The 23,139-nt window shown below is 40.2% G+C and overlaps 1 protein-coding gene across 6 annotated transcripts in view; it reads right to left on the reverse strand.

The window, feature by feature from the left end:
• TBC1D4 (TBC1 domain family member 4) overlaps positions 1–23,139 on the reverse strand; it is a 97,512-nt gene that overhangs the window by 32,792 nt on the left and 41,581 nt on the right. For 5 of the 6 annotated variants that reach the window (XM_040054632.2, XM_040054629.2, XM_058419199.1 and 2 more), the window contains exons 2-5: positions 8,635–9,237; positions 7,247–7,336; positions 3,966–4,070; positions 1,289–1,421 (exon numbers count right to left, since the gene is read on the reverse strand). In XM_040054632.2, coding sequence (XP_039910566.1) covers positions 1,289–1,421; positions 3,966–4,070; positions 7,247–7,336; positions 8,635–9,237 — 931 coding nt within the window. Of the gene's footprint in view, positions 1–1,288; positions 1,422–3,965; positions 4,071–7,246; positions 7,337–8,634; positions 9,238–15,445; positions 15,569–23,139 lie in introns of those variants that run through there. The other variant, XM_058419198.1, reaches the window with a different exon arrangement.

Here is a 23,139-nt window from a genome sequence, read left to right on the forward strand (position 1 = left end):
ATAAAGGAAAGAATTTCTAATATTCAGTGAAGTGCCATGTTTTGTCACAGAGGTAATTCTAGGAAGCTATAAAAATGTGAGTGAAAACAAAGCCCTCAAACCAGATGAAGACCTTTTTTCCATCTAAGGTAGGTATCATTCATAGAAAATTGCAGTCAGAACAAATAAAAGATTTTTTTTCAAAATCATGCAGCTTTAGGTTTGATTTTGCTAAACTTCTAGACTCAAAGCAGAGGGATAAAAAAAGGACACTAAAAAAAGTTTTTCAGTCACTAGGAAGAAAAGTTTATAAAACTACTACTACAGTACTCTAGTTGTTGCCCCAAGAGAGATTTTATTTTGATACCAGGTACTATTCAAGTTACTTACACTGCACTGCCCTATACAGCAGCCTGTGGAGTTTATAATTTACAGAAAATTTTCCCAGCATAGCTTTTCAATTCTGAATACTTGTTAAACCAGGGAACTATAAATCACAGCTTAGAAAATTTCACCCTGCTAGGATTTTACACTTGGCTTTTCATCCACCAGAGGGATCCAAGTGGCAACAGTGATGTTCAATGAATGGGAGAACTGTAAGTATCAAGCACCACCATAACCACACCAGAAAATACTATTTGCTTTTTGTAACATGCTTGCCTTTTTTTTTTTTTTTTTTTAAATATAATACTTCGCAAGGACACATAGAAGCGTGACTATAAAATAGGAGCCTAACTTTTTAAAAAAACTTCTGTCTTGTATGACTTTTTGCATGTGTTCTGGCACACTTCATTTCCAGTGACACTACAAAAGTTTGTCAATTCATATCTGAAGTCAGGTAGCTGACTTAACTTTATTTATTGGATATTAATCACCTAACTTAGTAATTTATTTTCCCATAATATAACTAGATTTTAAAGTGTGTGAGGGAATAAACACAAAGAAGGAAAAAATAACCCCACACAGGAAAGAAAGATCCTTTTTCATCGCAACTGTCTTTTTATGAGTAACTTTGAAAGCACGCAACTTGAGGAAAAGAAAAAAAAAACAACAAATGGAAGGTCAGCTGGTGAATTTTGCTGCTCTGCTTAAGAAAGGTGTGATGATGAAAGAGTATGTACTTATAACAGAAGCTACACTATATTCTGTTGCAGTATTGTTACTGCTAACACACCACCTAAATACAGAGAATGCAAAGTGACAGTAAGAATTGCATACTGGGATACTTTTCCCTCTGCTTTTACATTTTCTAAGTTACTCCTCTAGAAAAATCAGCAAACCACAATTAGAAGATAAACTCAGCTGCTACCTTCAATTCTTTCACAAAGTTTGTGCAATGAATGCATAGGGCAGGCCTCACAAAGTTTAATCTGCGTCTTGGCATTTTGCAGGGCTGCAGCAGTGCTGAAGGCTTGCTTCAGGGTCAGCATTACCTCATCAACCTGTATGGTAATTAGGGAAAAGAGTATGTAAACAAAAATACATGCCACATACACAAAATTAGATTTATAAATCACATCTCAGACAGGTGCTTTACAACTAAAGAAAAAGACAAAACCACACAAACCCATTTGCTGTTTTCTAAAGAGACCAAGGTTGAATTCCCAGCTTTCTGCCTTTTCTGTAGATGACCACCATCTTTAAGTTCTGCCAGACAGTGTAATTTTGATGTCTAACCACAGCCACTCCAGCTTACCAGGAAAGCACCCACTACTTTAAGAAGCTGCAAGTGAGGTTTTTTGGCTTGAATATATGCTGGCTAAATAAAAAGCATTAACAACTTTAGCTTCATGCCTCTCCTGTAAACTGCACATGTTCCCTCTTGACCTCTGTCATCCCACCACTAAAGCATTTTAGCACCGACCCCCACATGCCCATCCCTGCTGCCAGATGGGAGCTTCCCACGGCAGTTCCCTTTTCTCCTGGATACCAGACTGCCTACCAGCTTCACGACAGTCACTGCACATCCCCAAGTACCACTGGCCTGCCCTGCAGCCTGCCCTGATCCCTCCTCTGCCGCTACCACAAACAGCAGTGCTGGGCTCCCACACAGCAGCACTAGAAAAGCTCAGCTTGTATCTAAGAAAGGTTGAGATCACAGTATTTAACCACATTCATTCAAATATGCTCCCAGACCTGGCATACAAAGCACTTGGAGCTGCCCTCTCTGTTATTTCAGAGGAATACAATGCTTATTAAAAGCTGTTTGCTCAGTCTCAGCATTAGCAAGGAAAGAGGGAGACAGCAGCTTGAGAACAATTTTAGGAACAAAATCAGTATTCTGCTTCAGAATCAGGTCCCCACTCTGCTTGTTACTTTGTTTTATAAGCAGGAAGAAGAAAACTGAAATATTGTGACCTAAATCATGCAGTTTAACATTAAAAACATACAGACCTTTCTGTGGGTCTGTCACTTGGGGGGGGCAAAGAAAAAAAGTAGGAAAGAAACCTGAATGTAGAAACTTGAACTAATTTGTGAACCAGTATGTCTAGGTTTGTGTTGTTTGCTTTAAACCTCACAGTTTTAAGCATTACCAGTATATTCTGTGTGCTTTCTCTTCTTGGCAATAAAGCAGGACATTGAACAGTGAATGTCCATCTTGTAACATGGACTGGTAAGTTTTTTAAGCTACAGTCCCTCTCCAATGCAAGAACCACAGAACAGTGCTAAGCATATGGATTAGGACCACCCTAAAATCCTAAGAACTATAGCATAAACCATCACTAGGCTTAGAGCAAATGTACACAAGCCTCCCAACACAACCTGCCTGGTAGTGGAGAATCTGGAAAGCTCTGCCCTGCCACAGTCAAAATGCCACCAGGATCCAAGTGATTGCATCTGAAAGTAGCTCAGGAATGTTTATTTCATACTGCAGTGTGGGCATACTCACAGGTATCAGTACCAGAATAAGCAAAGAGGTTCATAAAACCATGGGGGTTTTATACACCACTTAAGCCTCTGAATTATGCATGGTCAGATTTACCCGTAGGTCAGATGTAACGTTTTCTGTTAGTACAATGATAAAGCTGATTTCATAGCAAGCTCCTATTTTGACAAAAATTCAGCTTCAGCTGCCATTGTACATCTAGAGCTGGTAGCTTTTGAAGTTTTATTGATGTAAATCTATTCACTCTCAAGACAGTCAATGGATTAACTAATTATATTTTTAGATAGCTAAAAGAGTGATTTTTAAGTTAATCTGAGAAAGAGTTAGCAGTCGTTACCAGTGCTAACAAACAAACAGAAACAGACATGTTTCAGAACAGGAAACAACTTCTTTTAAAGTGTCGCAGTTTTAAAATAAAAATGGAGTAGTCAAAATTATTTCCTGTATGCATTTCACACTATTAAGCTACCTGTTATCAGTAAAATCAGTGGCATCTGGAACTTTACTTAATTGATACATACTATATACAATGCCCTTTTTTACAGTTATATACATTCACAAATGCTTTTCTTCTTCTGTGATCAGATGTGCTATTTTCTTCTCCTGAGGAACAAAACAGACTACAGGGGAAAAGCTAAAGCCAGATGTAGGCATTGGATACATGCAGGATCAGCCAGTAGTGTAAACCCTACCCCCTGAAGGGTATGTTTGGGTTTTATCATCAGGTTTGTTACTGATTCAACGTATGTCTTGACATGTTTAATCCAGAACCAAGTCTCTCAACAGTTAGAACTGGAAGAGTTACAATAAATACAGACCACCATTATGCTCACAGTCCACGTGCATGAATACACCCATATGGATTCATCTATTTGTTATTGATATATGCATCAGCAGAGTAGCAGGATGTGGCTGTGTATGAACAGAATGCACACATCTCCTATTGCAAATTTTCACATGCACAGCTGACACCTTGCACCTGAGCAGATGTGAACACTGAGGCTCAGCTGACACAGCAGAGTAACAGAGACTCCTACAGTTCAGGAAATGCCTTGGAAATGCTTTGATGAAATGGTTAGGATCACTAATAAATACTCACCAGAGACTCACTTGCACACTGGAACACATAGCAAACATACTGGCTTAACCCAGCTTCCACAGATTCCCGGCAAATAAAACCAAAGTGATCAACGTGTTTTATACCCTACAAGAGTTTAAAAACTGCATTAGTGCACTATTTTATAAACAGATTTAGTTTCCAGAAATTTGAATTTTAAAATCTGAACTATAAGCGCATACCCCTAATGATCTATTTTACAAATAGCATAATTATTTTTAAAATTTCTTTTTGTATTTAAGTTATATAAAGATTTTTATACAATCAAACCCAAAGTTATACAGCAATAAATCTGGACCAGAATTTACTCCACTAGCAAAACTGGATTTTCAGGGAAGCAAACTAAAGACTGCTGGGTTGTATTTGAAATTGCATCCACAGTGAAAATTTGCTGTTATAAGCCCATGCTAAAACACAGGACTGGAGAAGTATCAGGGTAGCAGCAGACTCTTGCTTTCCTGTAATACATGTTAGGACTACACAATAAAAAATTAAAAAAAAAGAGGGGCAACATACAGAATTCAAACTAAACTCTGAAATAAATTCTTTGAGACTGAGTTACATACCAGAAGTTTCAAGAGTTACTACACATTACTACTGAGGGGTTTTTTTTTAAGATCTTAATATAACAACTTGACAGGGAATGCTGCCTTGCTAAAAACAGCACTGAGAAGATCAAAGACAGCTGCTTCCTAAGAAGCACTATATTCCCAGTCTCAATTCATGTAACATGACTCACTATTGTTAAAGCTTTTGCCAATGTTTTTATCATCTTGAGTATGGAAATGGTAGATTTTCTCCAAATGAAAGCCTAATCCCTCAAGTTCAAATACAACAAAAGTCAGAACACAGCTGCTTGGATCCACCTCCAAAGAAAACACTGATATCATAAAAGAGAGGAGGAAGCAAAGCAATTTGCCTGTCACTACAGAAAACACTCTAGAGAAATGCACTATGTGTCAGACAGAACATATTGTCACTACATACTGTTGTTTTTAAAAACAAAATTCCAAAAGTCACATTTGTGCCACTTAAGAGGTGCAGAGGGCTGCTCAGATGACACAAATGGCATTAGTTGAACCATAGTCCAACTAATCTTCGCTTCATTTTCTCGTGACACACGAAGTCTTCAAAAGCGTAAAATAAAAAAGGTCAGACGTATACACATGTTGATCTATAGAACGGTGAAGTGTTGCCCTCTGTTTTGCAAGAAAACGTATTTATTAAAGGTGGTTTGGTGAGATGCCACTTCCCTCCTTACTAACACTGCCTGAACAAGTCTACTGCCGTCTTGACTTCTCAGTCTCCACAGGAGAACATTTGAGGGGGGAGACAGATGTGACACTTGCCCTACTGAAGCACAAATAGGACAGCATGTTCCTAAATCAACAGTACTTCCGTCACATTTCTTTAAGATGGTGGCCTTATGAGGTCATGACAAGAGAGTCAAGTTTTCTGTTGTTCTGGGTTCCCTCAAGGGAAAGGCTGCAACAAGAAAACTTCTACAGCCATTTGATATCTGAGTTTAGACTGCACACACAGAGGTTTATCATCAATTATGTCTGCTGCTTGACAATTGTAAGAGGTGTGGATAATTACTTTAATGCAGCAGCTCAACCATGCTTAAGCTAAGGGATAAAAAACACCTTTATTAAACCAGACAAAGAGAAGCCAGAATGCAAACTGGCAATAACATCTCCTTTTCATTGTTTGTAAAGCTTGGAAGGACAAATATTCCTAAGCCACAGACCCACAATACATAGTAAATCACTGCCCTATAAATCCGTAACAGCGGAGCCCTGGGGCTAGCACCAAGTTCTTAAAGGAAGTACTGATGAGGTTTATGCAACCAATGCTTAGTCTTGAACAAATTAATATTTTATTTCATTTGAACGCAGAAACCCCTCGACTTCTCCAAAGTAACTGTTTTGCACAAAAAAAACAAAACAAAGAAACAAAAACAAAACCCTCAAAGTATTGTGACTGCCTCTTTGAGTTATTCAAGAATGCGAAGTAACAGAAGCTTTGCTCGAAATGAAAGCAAAGAGGTGGAGTGAAAAACGCCTCCAAAGCCCAACACACAGAATTACCTGACACTATTTACTGTACAAAGTTATTTTCCTGAAGGAAAGCTGGGCCTTGAAGGTTTTCCATGGTCTTATTGGCCACCATACCTTAAAGTCAGCAGAAAAAAAGGTTGTCCCCTCCTACGACTGTTGTGTTTGTTTGTCTTTAAAGTATGTATATAGAACCTAGGAGCCCAGTACCTAAAGTAGAAGTGTAACTTCAGTACACCCATAAAGCAGAAGACCCAAGTCATCTGCAAATTCTGATTTCCATACCTCTGCTTTAAGAATCATTTTGATCTGTATTTATTATAAAGCTATTACTACACTGACTATACTGTGCCATTCTGTTTTGCATTAGCTTTTTTCCTCTACCAAAAGCAGTACCAATTGTAGTTAAAATGTAGAGTCAATTTAAGAACATGTACCTTTAGTTGGTAGCTCAACACATCACTTGAGTTGCAAGTATTGCCTAATTCTTAATTTGTCTATGCGTTGGTAGCCCAGTCATGCAAGAGCAGACTTGTTATTAGTATTAAATTGAATGCACTTGGGGTGAAATACAGGTTTAGAGAATGCCAAAAGTGTACTTTAAACTGGAATAATCATGTTTAAGGAGGCCTGAAGTGATAATGTGGCATGGCAAATTAAAAGAGATAATAAAGTAAGACCTCAAACCAAAAGTGTCTGCAGTAACGGGCTGAACAAGAACAAGATGGAAAAGTGAACATCTTAGCCCTGACATTTAACTTTACAAGAAATAATTATTAATTACTGAACACAGCTAGGTACAACTATCGCCATATTCTCCAGAAGAAATGATGCAGGTGAACTGCTGTTTTTACTGTGGGTTTGATTTGATGCCCTCCTCCTTTCATTCTGAAGGCTTTCAGGAACTTAACCTGCTCAGAAACAGTACACTCAGAGCATCCTCAATCGAGACAAACTGCTTCCAAAAACATATCCAATACTCTCCCAAAGCAGAACAGTTTATACTTTGCTGATGAGTGATTGAAGTTGGTGCTATTACACAGCTCAGACTGGTTATTTTGCACTCATATTTTCTGGACTTTTCTGTAAAAAGAATTCTAAATTTCTTTTTTTTTCTCCTGCCTATAGATCAGCAAGGCAACACCGCGGAAGAACAAATAAAATCTTTTTCTCCTGATGATCTACATATTGCTTATTAATGCTTACCTGAGAACATGAGGAGATATCTTTAAAATTCTTTTCAAACACAACAGATTTGGTATCTGGACTGATGAGGTTAACTTCAAACCTTCCAACCTAAGGGGGAGAAAAATAAATTTAATTTATGACTGTCTTGGGGCATAGCATTTACAGCAACAAAAATGTCAGAATCTTGCCTTTTCTTGTTCACATGGAGTACCTTTTGGCACAATAGCTTACTCAGCAGGAACAAGGGTGCCAGGGTGCTGTAATTCTGCCTATGTTGAGTAAGAATATTTCAGCAAGAACAATACACTCAGTTGAATAACAAAAACTACTTGGAAAAAACATAGCTTTCCTTCCCCACCCCGACCTTTTTTCTCTGTTATTTTAGTCCAAAGATCACGTTTGACAGACAATACTAAAACCTTTAGGAAACAATGTGGCTAAATTAAAAGTTGAAAAAAAGATATTGGGAATTCTTGGTTTTTAAATTATACCAAAGATTTGCTGAGAAACTAAGATGACACTTTTTGGTTTGTACTAATTTCAAATGAGAAAGAGTAGGTTCTTTAGCAAACTACCTTTCAGCTCTCCCAAACTGCTTCTCAAGCCCATGGAATTTATCCTATAGACCTCAGAGATTTTGTCAGCTAAATCCTTTCATTACTAGTGATAAGCTGTGGCTTTCCAAAGAGCAATGCATTGTCACTTCAGTTATCATTTCCCCAAGAGAATAAAAACCAAAAATGATCCTTAAAACAAATGGAAAGACAAAGTTCAGCCATTTAGCCCACTGTTATTTTAAGGTCCAAAGATTTTTCCTTTTATGGGTCACCTCCTTTATGTGTCCTTGCACTTCAGGAAAGAGAAGAAATAACGAATGGAGTCTGAAGGAAGAAGCCTTCAGTACAGAGATGTTTGAATACTCATCTGGTAAAGAGGAGACATTAATACAAATTATCAAAAAGAGGCTGGCTCAAACACAAGGCTGCGGAAGCCTTATGTAAAGTTTTTTCTTTTTAAGTGCACAAAAGAAGAGGTTTTGTTTGCATGGTAATCTGCAATAATTCTCTTTTTTAAAGAATATTCATGTTTTTCTGCTAGGTTCTAAATATCACTAACACAGATAATCCAGAACTGCTTATAAAATAGTTATTTCACTAAAAATTCTACTCCTTTGATTACTCCGTAAATAATTACTTTTTCTTAAAATTTGCCTGAGCTTATGAGTCAAGGTGAAAAGTTCAACTACTTGTGTTCCAACCATTTATGAACAGATACAAAAATATTTATGACAAATCATGAAGCCATCCTGGATCCATATTACTTATCTTGCAAAGCCTGTCTCAAACTGCACAGGGGAAGAAGATATGGTGCGAAACCAACAGGAAATCGCTCGTTCTAGAACACACCTGAAACAACATTGTCCTGTTCTTCTCCGAATCAGAGGGCTGAACATGACTGGGTGCACTTGCGTGTCTTCTGCGGGACTGTATCTTCAGGTTTGTGTCATGAACCCTTCTCTGCATCACTGCAGTGACACTGCTGCACCGGGAGCGGAACTCCTGCTGCTCATCAAAGCCAGAGTCCTCTAAAATCCTCTCTGGAAAGAAGCCACGAGTGCTGGCCAGGTTGGTCAAGTTGGTCTGGCTGCCGATTGTAAACATTGCAGCACGCCCTGAAGTGCTGTTTGGGCTGTCCAGCTCCTCAAACGGGCTGTCCAGAGGAGAAGTTGGCACGTTTTCTTCACACAGGGGCAAGTCCAAACTCGACTCGTTATTCCGCTGCTCGTTTAACAGTTTCAGGCGCTGGCGCTCATGAAGGCTGAATTTCTCTATGCAGTCATCAATTAGTGTGGAGGGAGCTTTCTTGTGAGCCACTGTCACCTTTCCACAGTACAAGACCTCAAATTTTTGAGAGTCATAGAAGGCATCTTCACTATCCTTACTTGGTTTGGCATCCTCTTTTAATGCTGCTTTAGAGACTTGTCTTATGCTGCTGATGACGTCAGGAACCTAAGGGGACAGTGTGAAAGGCCTTTTTAGTAACCACAAATGAGACAGCAGAGACAGTGATACATCAAGCATTTGTTAAGTATTTACACAAGCTATTTCTCCAGCAGAGTGCCACAAGCTTCTTGGCAAAGATTATAAAACCAGTAAAGCCTAAATTCTGTATGGACAATTTATGCAGTGGAAGCAGAGCAAGTAATTTCTAATTTTTTTCCTGGAATGTCTTCCAGTACATAAGGTTTTAAATTACCAGAAGGTCATTTGGCAAATGTTCACATCCTTTTTTTTGTTCGTTTTTACTGAGACTACCTTCTCTTTTCGATTGTCCTCTGCCCACACTGGCATGTTTTACTGCTGTATTCTGTAAACAGCCATCACTGCTCCTTTGTTTTTATTTTGCAGAGCCACTTATTCTATTCTTAAGACTGTTCCGGAAACAATTTAGTGGAAAAGAGACCAGCAAACTCCATCCATTTCAACTGACAGTTCTGGAATAGAGGTACCAAGAATATTGACATTTTACTGAAGTATCATGGACAACTGCATTAGGTCTCGACTTATTATCAACTATAAAAACCTAGCCCCATCCTTCCTGTGACACAGTTCACCATAAGGTCACACTTCTCTGCTACCTCAGTGATTGTGCAATTAAGTGGCACACACAAATCTCTCTTCTCCTCTGCACAGACCCCTACTATACCTTGTAGGGCCAAACTGCACATCTCCAGAAGAAAGTCACAATTTCAGCCCTGTACCACACACAGTCTTTCAAAGACACCTGGTTCTTCCTCCATTTTATCCCAATCACCCTGGGAGAAGTCTGCTTTCAGTATCAACGTATTTAATATGCGAGCTTGTTTTTCATTTTGGCTTCACAAAAGAAAACAAGGACTTACCCAACTCTACTAACTGCAGATCAGAGTGGTAATAGTTGCTCTTTTGACAGTACTTACTCTTCTAAACCATACCTCTCTCCCACATGTCCCATTTTCCCTAGAAGTACCATGAATGGCATCAAACTACATTCATTGGGGAAGTTAGTAGTGACAACGAGGTAAAGAGAGAATATCAATCTAATTTTCTTTGCAACAGAAATCACCTGTCAACTTTCAACAAATCCAATCCAATCCATCAACAGCTTTTGTATTCTATACAGCTTCCCACTATAATATTTGACATTTTTCAAAGAATTTTTCTGTTACAAGAAGGTAACTTTAAAGTCACACCTTAGTAAATAATCCATACTCCTACGGTATCTCTTTCTTTCAGTCACATGATACCAGCTGAAGCTTGCTACTGAGGCAGCAATCTCATATACCAACGCTTTTGCAAGTCACAGTGGAAAATTACCTCAACCTAATCCCCATCTCCCATTACACACTCCTCATCCCTTGGGCATTCAACTCAAATCTGCTTCCAGTTCATTTATTGCAAAATGAAATTCAATTACCCTAAGGTCTGCTGACCGTTTGGCTTCTATCCCTTTAGATGTCACCATCATCTCAGTTTTCAGTGAGGCTAAAAGCTAAGTCTAGATCTGACACAGATACGAGAGTGCAGCTATTCTTCCCTCATTCTCACTATTGGGCTGCTTTACCATCACCCAAGGCACACTCCCTCCCAGCCATGGCAGGTCAGCTGGACGTGCACAATCCTCACTTTGCACTTGCCTGTTTGTATTCTAAGAGGCAGCTCTTTTTGCGCTGATTGGTCTCATTCTCTCTACGGCCTGTGCTTAAACAATCTCTAGAGTTTAAATTCTTTAGTTCTTTTTTTTAACAAAATTCACAAACCAGCTGTATTTTAATTAAAATTTCCCTTTTTAGAATCCAGAAGCTGTTACAGGTCACATATACTTCTATTCAAAGTACGGTGACAAATGGTAATTCTATTCAAAACACATATACTTTACACACAATCAACTAGAGTACAACACTGTCAGCTGTTTAATCGGCAATTTCATTTTTTTTAAAGTGTACCATCACTTCCACTCCAATAACTGGGTTTTGCCTCCTGCGTATCACCTCTAAGACAAAAAACTTGGATATTCCTAAGTCTTTCTAAAAACACTCAATAGCCTCCTCAGCACATCCTTCGCCCTTTATCCCCCACCACCAAATGTCCAAATAGGCTGGGGATAAGACACTACCAATTCTACCCTAACAGTAACACCCATCCTTTCCCTCTTCTGTCAGAGATCTTCCTCACAAATGCACAGAGTTTCAAGTAATTGTAATTCTACTAAGAAAAACCCACCACCCTAAGTATCCTGCTGTTTATCACTTTTATTTCCGTCTTTTCGAGATTGCGTATGCCCTTCAGACGTTAATATTTAAGCCACAATTATTATTTCAGTATCTTTTCTCCTTAGAAAGCTTTTGCAATACATAAATTGCTACAGTATTTTCACTTGTGCATAGGGCGATCCTAGCACTAGAGCAGGGGTTTCAGCTCATACACCCCAAACAATCCTTATTCCCTGCTTTGTTTAGGTAAACTTCTTTACAGGCGATGTTATTTTTTTTGGGGTGCTCCCTCATCACCATTCTTGTTGGGTTTTTTCCAACCTATAGACAGAACTAAAATAAGATATCAAAGTGAGCATTTTGAGACCAGTTTAATCTCTATAGTTATGAACAGTTTTCTTATATACAGATGAAGAGAAAAACAATGTAATGCAATACAAGGATGTCACAATTGATAACTAATATCTGTCAGACAGCCCAGAAACAGTTCCAGATGCTTGTTAGTTGTTTCATGGGCACTCTCAGTAGCATGGTGTAAAAAAACACTTCAAGTAAAACATTCAAGACAGATACTAACATTGCCAGGTTATTAGTTGAGCACAAGAATTTCACTGGTCTCTAAGGTATAGGAATAACTGTGTGCTGCTGCTGCTGTACTCAACGACTGACAATGTGCCAGCCTGTGCTGTTAGACCCGACCCTCTCCACTCCCAAAGTGACACTCTCTTATCAAGAACCAAGAGCTACTTCTGAGATGTATCTTATCAGAGTAGAGTATTTTCATGTAAAGACTCAACTTTGAGCAAAACCCCTAAGTGGGATCAAGTGGAATCAAGTTTGCATTTGTGTTTTCCTGAAATGCAAGATACAGGAAAAGTTACATAATTATCAAGGATACATCCCAGTACGGCTTTTTACACATTTCTTTGACATATATCATTGGCTTTTGACATTTTGCTCCTCAGTGTATCAAGAAACTCCAGTCGTAGAAGTTTCACCATCAAAGTTGTGTAACTTTATTGGATTTGAATATTAGCCTATTATCTCTTAATGTCAAAATTGCAGGGCAAAGTTAGACAAGATAATAAGCAGAATGGAGCTTTTAAAATGCTGAATTACCTGGATGAAAAATCTTAACTACTTTTAGAAATCAGTTTAGGAGTATTAAAATGACAGACTCCCGAAACAGTCAAAACTTACTGAAGTGTTTCCAAGTTCTAGTATTTTCCTGCAGAAGTCTCATTAAATTAAGCAGCCAGAGGGGAGAAATGGGATTCTTACTCCTGAAACCCACAGGGCCATTGACAATCTTCCTGGACATCTACTACCAGCTGTTACAGTAGAGCAAAATTAAAAAGTTAAATGAGCTATTGTATAGGTTTTCAGTATTTACCTGAATATAAAGAAATTAAATCCTTAAAATGTTTAAACAATTGATCTATTTAACACACTCAGATTTTTTTTTTTTTTTTTTTTTTGTCAAGCCTTGAAGACAGTTACACAAGAAGAAAGACTGGATTAAACATGGCTACAAAATGTTTTCTCAGGGTAAGAGAGGCACACTTCCAGCCCAAGCAAACCCTGTGGTGGGACAATTCAAGAAGATTTAATTCTCCCAGACTCTGCCTCTCCCAAATCCCATGGTCTAGGGGCCTATCATCTTTTTCCAAATACTGTTGGACAGAGAAGGAAATTACTATGTTCCAAAGGGAGTTGCACAGGTCTTCTCAGTCCTGAAAGACAGGAGATGATGGTGCAGTGCTGGAATAGCAGTTCTCAAATGTAGAAACATATTATAGGGCATATTAATAGGTTTTATTATTGAAGTTTCCCTATATGACTGAGTAGCAGCAGACTATTTAATGGATCAGAACAAAACTTTCTCTAATGCAGCAGAGACCTCAAGCTTAAACAGTGACAGGCACACTGAACCTTCTCAGGTATTAATAACCTGAAATCAAACAAAATGGATCTGAGAGCTTCAGGTGAGCTTTCTTCCCTTCCAGGATGTCAAGAGCATCCACACCTGTCAGGAAAAAACAGCAGCATGTCTCAAAACAGTGCTCATAGTAACTCCTTCATCCCTAAACAGAGCCAAGAGAACTCAAGAGCAGAGATGCTTCCCTCAGGGCCTTTTCCAAACAAGGCCCCCAAATGCTGGAGGCCAATAACACAAGGATGGCTGCTGTAGGTACAAAACTAAACCTGTCATACTACTTTGGCTCTTCACCATGTGAGCAACACTACAAACTTGGCTGGGAAAAAAGAAATTGAAAAACCAAATCCCAATACCAAAACCAATCAAACAAGACTGTCAGAGGCGAATAATAAATGCTCTATAGTGTCACTGAAGAGGCGATATTTCCTCCAGGGAAATATATTTGATCTAACAAGAGTAATTAAAGAAAAATTGAAAAAAACACAACCCCACACTTGGGAACCCAAATCAAATTTGTTATTCACATCTGAGAAGCCTAAGATTGTATGAACCAGTCTTCACTCAAACAGATCTGATTCGATATGTGGCGATTCAATAAAGAAAAGTTAGCTGTACTCAGACCAGAACAGATGGCACCGGCCAAGCTCTGCATCACCTACAATTAAATTCTGCTCTGAAAAAAAACAACATAATAAGTAAAGCATGACACTGACACAAAATTTGTTTATCACAGGCAGTAGAGTTTTGATAGCTGAAACTTAACGCATTTCAGCACCAGTTCTAGCCAGATAATCCCCAATCTCCTCTGTTTGTTCCACACACCTATGATCTTGGTTAGAGACCTTTTGAGCTACTGCAGCAAATCATCCATTTGGCCAGAATAAGGTGGCAGCACTCAGCTAATTCCCAGTCTGCAATTCAAGGACTAGATCTAGCTCTGCAACAGTGTGAATCCACAAAGGAGAGCAAACACCTTCCTCATGCATTAGTAGCACGCTGCACAGAGGGCATGTGAATAGTACATGTGAATAGCCAATAATATTCTACTATACATCAAGACACTTCACTGTGTTCTACACAGAACAGTATCTTCATGTTGGAAAGAAACAGCACTGTAACTGATATAAGGAATGCAAGGTCTTTCATCTGACCAAAGTGTAGATTAAAACCAAAGGGAGGACTGCAGAAAAATAATTACCACCAAATCCGTCCCATGTCATGTAACTGAGGTTTTGTTAAAATTAATTCCACTGCCGCAACCCTTGAAACCTCAAAAACAGAACTTCAGTTATGAATATTTATCATCAATATCTTTAAGTTGCAAAACAGAGGCTGTTGAGCCTACTAAATCATGCCTGATGCTGCATAAGAGTATAACATTTTGTCGCAAGTCTAGAAAGGGCAGAGCATCTCCATTGTAACACTACTTGCTTTCCTGAAGAGCAGTGACAGAAGTGGAAGCATTAAAAAAAAATAAATTAATCCCTTTGAATTTACAAGATCCTCCAGTGAACAAAGGTGGATGTCCCCTTTTTGCTAGAGTGATAACTTTCAAATACATCCCTTGGTAATTACTGAGCAGTGCTTTCAATTTTAATCCAAACTTGGAACTTGAATGCTATGAATATTGCAAAGAAGAACAAAATTCGCTGGCTGGATTCCATTATTTCCACAGATGAACAGAATTTCACCATGCCGAGAAGCTGCAGCTCTTCCTAATTTGTGTCTAGCTTCCACATGGAAAATTTCAGTCTGGAATTTATTAACAAAACAAAGCCCCTCTTCATACCATAAGGCTTATAAACATTAAGTGTAACTGTGAAGTGCTAATCTAACAAACATGCCTAACAAATGTGGCTACTTAATGACAGCATTTCTAGCAAGGCAATTACTTTCAAAACAAGGAAAGAGCTCAACCCCTCTCACTCCAGCACCACACAAAGCGCAGTGGCAGATCCCTCGCACCGCGCAAAGAGACAGGAGATGAATAAGCTTCACACACACACATAACAGGAGCAGTCAGTACCTTCTGGTGCGAGATCCAGCTCAGAAGCAGAGGCATGTCCAAGCAGAACTGTCACCAAACCTTAGTGTCACAAACACTATGGAAAAGATTCCTGGGATAAGGGAGTACAGAAAGGATTCCCCTCACACAAAGGGCCGGCAGGGCTGTCACGGCATTTCCTCAGGCTCGTTTCATGATATCACGGCAGAGCCAGAGATCCGTGCGGCAGCCGTTATTCTTCAAAAGTCAAGTATTTCCTGACTCGGGGCTAGAAGCATCCGCACTGCCTTGGATTTGAATAATGCATCCCACTCATGATCAAGCTATGTACACTTAAAAGCAAACAAAAGAGAAAAGGGATACTGTTCGGAAATCAACACCCTGCGCTTCGCTATTTACTGAGAGTTTGACTTTCAATAAGAAAGTACGTAACGTGAGAAAGGATTAGGAGCAATTGGAATGACTCTCCTTTCAGTTTGTGGTAACTTGCATACCCACAAGATAGAGGAACCCAGTCACAGCAGTGAAACACGAACAGAGACAAAATAAGCTGCATATCGTATCCTGCTATGTAGTAAGCATTTGACAAGGAGGCAAAGCTCTTATCTTAAAAAAAAACCATAACCAAATGCCAGCCAAAGCAGATATCCTTAACTATTCTCAACTAGAAAGAAGGGTGGGAGAGGGAAAAAAATTGTTTTCCTTTAACTGCTATAAATGTTTTTACTGCCATCCAGTTAGTCCAGCACTGACCATTCAGACCTGTTGTACTTCTAAAACTGCTGCATTCTGCTGCTTTCAACTCTGGGGCTAGTGCTCCCCTTAATAGTTTTCACTATTTTAAAATTCATCTTTCCGATAAAGAGATAAAAGACCACGTCGGCCTGATTCAACTTATGCAGTCACACAAACAATTTGCTGACTTTGTTTATGCCAGAGGTATTTAGAAACCAGAACAGAAGAATCTGCCTCCATCAGCTGACTTACTGCTGAAGGAATACTATCTTCTTTTTTACAGAAATAAGGAGGACTTGCAGCCAAGAGAAATGCTATCACAAAGAGAAAGAAGTAACAGCCATATTAATAAGCATTTCTATATCTCATCTGCACTTACTGTACAGTCTAAAAATAACAGTTTAGAAAACTCCAAGTCAGGTTCTCAGCAGTCAGTAATAAGCATCTGCCACCAGCTCGAGTTCATTCTGCGGCATGTCTGGGCTAACACAACGCAAGCCCAATAGCAGAAAACTGGAACACAGGGGCTGGCAAAGAAAGTTTCAGTGAAAGCAGTTTTTGGAGCTTCAAGCTAACTGCCATCCCTGGCAGCTAGTGCTTTCACATTTCTTTTCTACAGGCTCATGAATTTAGCCAAAGCTTAAAGCATCAGAAAACACATTAAAGGATTGCATAGAATAGTTTTGCATTCAGGAGATAGTCTTCCTCCTATTTGCCTGGCCTATATTTTTCCCAGGTGACTGGTCAAGACCCAGCTAGGTTTGCTTCTAAATAACTGCTACAGAGCAGTGCATGTATTTTACTGTGACATTCAGACAGCCTCATGGCACATACTGGGGAGATAACATACTCCTGCTGAAGGCAAAGCTGAAGACTATGACTACACCACCCTAAAGAGCGATCTTTTTCTTTTAGATAGGTAAGGTAAAATAAAATTCATTTTTCAAAATAATTCTTATCCAAGACCAATCCAGGAATTACTAACATTGTTGAGCTTTGATACAGTCAACAAGCAGAAAAAAGTACCAGAGCTGCACAGCATACGTTCAGCAAACCATCACAGTATCTAATTTGCAGCTGAAAACTTGTGGACCACCTAACACATTCTGAGTGCTACACACACGCACAAGATGCTTCTATGCCAAATATCCAAATTTAAGTAAGCAGTAGATAGAAGGTGGACCAAGTTACTTAACAAGAAAGACTGTCTAAGAGTTACAAGAGGGTTTAGATGCCTGAGCAGACAATAGATGACTTTCTTTATACTTCCTTGCAAGCACTAGAGTGGTGTATCAGAGAACTTCAGTGATGGCAGTGACAGCACAGCACAAGAGGAACAGTGCTTAAGCAAGGAAGGTTCTTGCACCCAGTACTTTGCTCCTATGTTTAGGCCAGTCAGGCTCAATGCTTTTCCACCTTTCAGATAGAGCTCACATTCACTCAGCTTGAGTACTCTGCAGCCCATAGAAGTGTCAGTACAGAGGATCATGATGATCCTTACGCTCTTGAATACGTAGATTAGTAAAACAATTCATTTATCAGTTTTATACTTTGAGCATATGCGAGTTTGTTTCCAAGTTTAGGACACAGTTCCCAGTGAAAAGACAGCAAAGTACAGCTTGCTTGGAACCACAGTACTTCTTAAACTTCTTTAACCCAAGTTATTACTAACTATAGAAGCACAAATTCAAATATTAGCTAGGAATTTTCTTCTTAAAACTGTGTTTTAGCTTAACTTTGCAGTTCTAGTAAGTGGTTTATTAAATATGTTGTTTCTGAAACTCCATCATGTTTAACACATACCCTATTTTTAAAAGGGCTTGCCTGAGAAGATAAGACTGTCACGTGGACAGTCCCAAACAATTAATGCATTCTCGGCATTCATTTCCTTTTGGGGGGGTGGGGGGGAAGTTGTAGAGCTCATTGAAGCATTTTGCCCATTTATGGTCACTATCTACTTCTCCAACACAGATCATGAACTTCATTTTAGCAGATTTATAGTGCCAATATTGAAATAGATGCTCCATGTACCATGTTTAAGAAAGTGGCAATTTTTTAATTCTGTAGTTTCAGATAGAAGTTCTCAAGATTTTAAATTTAAAATACTAACATGGTGATTCACTATGAAATGAACACATTTTGTTCTGTTTTTCTCTAGTCAAGAGCTCAAGATTTCAAGACTCCTACATGGCAGATCATGAAGACTCTTAAAGTGAGTCTCATCCCAGATTTAGTTAAAATCTACCATGATACCCATGGATGACTCCACTTTTATAACTCATGTGCTACAATAACCACCTTCTTCTACTGTCACTGAAGAAGATGGTAAGTGGTTTAATTCAGCGCTGACTCTTGGAGATGGGAAAAATTATTCTATTCAGTCTAGCAGATGTGGGTATACTTGGTCCAAAAAAGTCAGGCACTACAATAACTTCTGGCTCCCTTAATGAGGCTAGAATTCCTCAGTGACTTGAAACCAAGGAGTTAGTTCTTTTCTTATTTGATGTTCTCCCACAAACTCTCAGCTGCAGTGGGAGGTTTCAGACTACAAACTTTCCTTAAAAAAGGCTCTGCTCACAGAAAGTTGGACACCAAAAACAGTGACAAGCAGGAGGTGATACTGTGGCAGAGACAAAATGCGTTACTACTGGGTTCAAGGCTCTTTTTGTCACAAGAACATTCACTAAGAAACTGTGAAAGACAAATGCACATGATTCATCAGACAATGTGGACAGAGTATAAAGAAAACAGATTGCAGCCTAGTAGCATTTCAACAGCTTTGCCACACCTGCCAAGTAAGGTTCAATAGTTTTGTAGTACTTTGGAAATACACACCTGTGCACGTTCCATCTTGTCTGTTAATCTCACAGTTCACAAGAGCAACTGCATTGTCTCATGACAGTATCAGATGCCCGAGCCACCAGTAGTACAATTAACTCTTCCCAGATAACAACCAGCAAAGAAACCAAGCACAAACACAGCGAGGAAGGATTTCAAAGCCACACTCATCCAGATGCTGAATTATGGACTGCTTTGAAATGAGGTGCTGGGAGCTTCCAATTCACTAGACCTCCTTCAGCACTGAAGTCTAGAACCACCACTTCACCTAGGAGTCAGGGGAATAATGAATACCACACCTGAAGGCAAAGTTAGAGCAGCACGAAACGCCAAACACTGCTCTCCCTGGGAGGCACATTGGGCTCATCTTGTCAATCACTAATGGTTTAAAATACTAAGATTTCATCAGCTGGTTAGGGTAGTTGCAAAGAGAATGAAATCATTAGACGGTTATAGTGTTCAAGTGTAAATCCATACAGACACAGCTGGGTGGGCAAGTATTTCAAATTTAATAGCTGAAAATAATTTAATGCATGGTCCTTTAGCATTTTGACATAGAGAAATTCTAAAAGAGCGACAGACTTACTACTACTACTACTACTAAAACAAACAAAAAACCAAACTAAAATAAAAACAAGTCACAAGACTCAGGGGCAACAAAAAAGAAAATGCTTCCCCCCCAAGAAAGCTCTGATATAAAGGAGTCAATAAAGTAAACACACAGTAAGGACCTTTCAGAGAAACAGCTTTATAAGGCAAGATTCTTGCACCTATGGTGACATACATGAAGAGTAAACTAAGGATGTGATTGAAACCCATGAGACCATTTACATATATTTAAAAAAAAAAAGTGTGTGAGAGCATTTTGTTTTGGTTATGAATATGGGTTCTACAAAACTGAAGGGGAAAAGAAAGCATAGAAGCACTTAATTACTGTGTAAATAAGAAAGCACAATAGGTATATAGAGTCAAGATGGGTGGGAAGGAGTTGTTTCTGAGCTCATCGGGGAGGTTCTGCCCATTTTAGGCAACATTTTCTTATACATCAGGTAAAGCATCTTTTGCACTGCTTCACCAACTGCTACTTGTAGATGCTACTTATTTCAGTACTGTGAAACTTTATTTTCTGAATTTATTGTGCCTGGTATGTGCTGCGTATTTCTGCATCAGCAGCTACACAGCACTGCCTGACAGCATAAACAGTAGGATTTTTTGGAATTGGCTTAAGATCACACAGGTAAGAACAGCTAGGCTGCATTAAGTAACTGCAGCTAAGTTTTTGATAACAATATTCACAGGAAGAGTAGCATTGGCTTAATGAAGTCCTTGCAACACAGTGACAAATTAACCCAGGATTTCTGGAATTTCAGTTCATTATGAATGTAGAGCAAAGCCCACAGTGCTTCACCTTCCCTAGCAGCATCTTCATTTTAGTAGTTCTACTGGGTTTGCATGGCAAGGTTGTGTGTGGTGGTGCAGAACTGTTTTATTAGGTTTTTATAAGAAGTTTATGTTATGGTTCATTTCACTGTATCCCCAATGTTGTAGCCCTTTTTGTGTTTTCTGTATAACAAGGTGTTTTGTGTCAGTCCTCCCACCCCCCTCTCTGGGGCAGCCTGTCTATCACTTTGAGGAACCCACCCAGGTTGAGAAATTTCAGGGAGAGGGCTTCAGGTGATAGGCCCCCTGGGGGGAATTCCTTTAGCTTTGGATTTTAGTGGTCCAGGGCTTGGGGGTGGGCACACCTTGTTACCCCCTGAATCCCCTGATTTGTTGTGTCCTCCCTGGAACCCCTCCCCCGCATATAGGGGGCAGGAGGGAGGAAAAAACTCTCTCAGCGTCTCAGCCTCGGAGCTCTCAGCTCGGAGCCTCTGTGCTCCTCAACTCTGGAGCTAATAAACATCTTTTAACCTGCTAAGCTGAGAGCCAGCCTTTTCTCTTCTGCTGCTGTTGCTGTCACAACACTTTTGGGGTCCAGCTGCTAAGCCGAGAAGCCGAAACGAACCGGGACCATTCTGTGGCTGTGTTGACTCGAGCTAGCCGGAGGTCACCTCCCGCCCAGTGCGGGACGGAACCAGCCACGGTTGTGGTAGCAAAGGGGATTGCAAGGGTGACTGCCATGAGCACTTCCCAGAGCTTCCCCAATGGCCAACAAAGTCAATGCCAGCCAGCTCCAGGACAGACCCACCACCCACCATTGTTGTGACTGCGGTAGCCCCTCCAGGATAATGCATTTGAGAAGAGGAAAAAACCCGTGCAGAGGCAGCTAGGACAGGAAAATGAGAACACGTGAGGGGAACAGCCCTGCAGACCCCAAGGCTGGTGAAGAAAAGAGGGGCAGAAGCTGATCCAGGTGGCAGCACTCAGATTCCTCTGCAGCTGGTAGCACAGACCATGTTAAGGCAGCTGTGCCACTGCAGCCCATGGAGATCCTTTCTGGAGCAGAGATCCACCTGCAGCCCTTGGAGGAACCTACAGCAGAGCAGGGGAAGATCAAAGGAGACTCTGACTCCACGGGAAGCCCATGCTGGAGCAGGCTCCTGGCAGGGAGCTGTGGACCCGCAGAGAGAGGAGCCAACAGTGGAGACAGTTTGCTGGCAGGACTCCAGCAGGAGACCCATGCTGGAACAGCCTGTTCCTGAAGGACTACACCCTGTGGGAGGGGCCCACGTTGGAGCAGGGTGTTCCTGAAGAACTGCACCCGTGGGAAAGACCCAGATTGGAGAAGTTGGGGAAGAACTGTCTCCTGTGGGAGGGGCCCCACACTGGAGGAGAAGAGTGTGAGGAGTCCTGCTCCTGAGGAAGAAGGAGTGGAAGAGAATGTGTGATGAAGCCCTATTCTCTGTCTCCCATCGCTCCTGAGGGGGAAGAAGGTAGAAAAAATTAGGAGTAAAGTTAACTTCAAGAAGAAAGGAGGGGTGGGGGGGAAGGTGTTTTCAACATTTGGTTTTCTTTCTCATTACCTATTCTGATTTGACTGGTAATAAATTCAACTCAAGCTGAGTCTGCTTTGCCCATGACAGTAATTGGTGAGTGATCTCTCCCCATCCTTACCTTGACCCACAACCCTTTTGTTCTATTTTCTCACGCCTGTCCAGCTGAGAATGAGTGAGAGGGAGGCTTTGGCGGGTTTCTGGTGTCCAGCCAGGCAGCCCCCCATGCCAGTACTATTAGCACATCTTAGCTGGATATCTGTATAAGAGATGTTCCCTGCTTGCAAAGAAGAAAGGCAGCACAGACCTAATGTCCAGGGCTTGGTAAAAGTATACTTAGACATAACATGGCAAATCCCATCACGTGCCTCCTGTCTGGCCTGGAAATAGAAACTCTTATTTCTGGTCTGATGGGCAAGGGATGAGAAGGGAAGAGTGATTTTGTCACTGACACAGCAGTGGTCTCATGACATTTAAATAAGTTATTTGGAAAGAATAAAGCAAATCCCATTCACTTCAGCTTACTACAAGAGTTTCTTCATAATTTCACCTAAGGCATTACTTGTCATGCTCAGCTGCCATCAAAGCAACATACACCTTCAAATAACTTAAAGTTTCAGAAATAAGTATGTGAATTGTTCTCTCATAGACGTCAACAGTCCTCTCTGGACTGAGGAAATAAAAACTCAGTTTACCCACAACTTTGTCCTTCTAAAGCCTGCTTTTTAATTCCAATAGCTCAGATTATGAAAGATTTCTCTCTGCAACTAGAAGTCAGTTCGCTGATGAGAGTTAGCAGTGAACATAAAAACTATTAACAGAAACCAGGAAAAAGGTCCCCTAAGCAGTGAACTTCATTCCTCCTGCTCATCAACTCTCTCTCCCCTGAGGGAGCTTAGCTGATCTGGGAATTATCTATGTTATGAATCTATTCTTGGTCATGTCTGAATGTCCTGTTCTCAGTGAAGTCAAGGCTGAAACTTGTTTTGCAAAGCCAGCGAGGAAACATTGTATCATAAAAGTTAAGCGTGTTTCTTAACTGCCTCTTCTGCGATCCCCAGCATCCAAGCCTGGCAGACAAGGTACATCCTTCTCTGGTGGGATTCACAAGTATGAATTCCAGTTTCACCTGTGGCACCCACAAGGGCTTCTGAAACAATTCCATACATTTCTGTATGGTAGACAGTGGTAAACTCCAAGGAGAAACAA

The sequence above is a fragment of the Hirundo rustica genome, chromosome 2 (genome assembly GCF_015227805.2).
Source record: "Hirundo rustica isolate bHirRus1 chromosome 2, bHirRus1.pri.v3, whole genome shotgun sequence".
Lineage (NCBI taxonomy): Eukaryota > Metazoa > Chordata > Aves > Passeriformes > Hirundinidae > Hirundo > Hirundo rustica.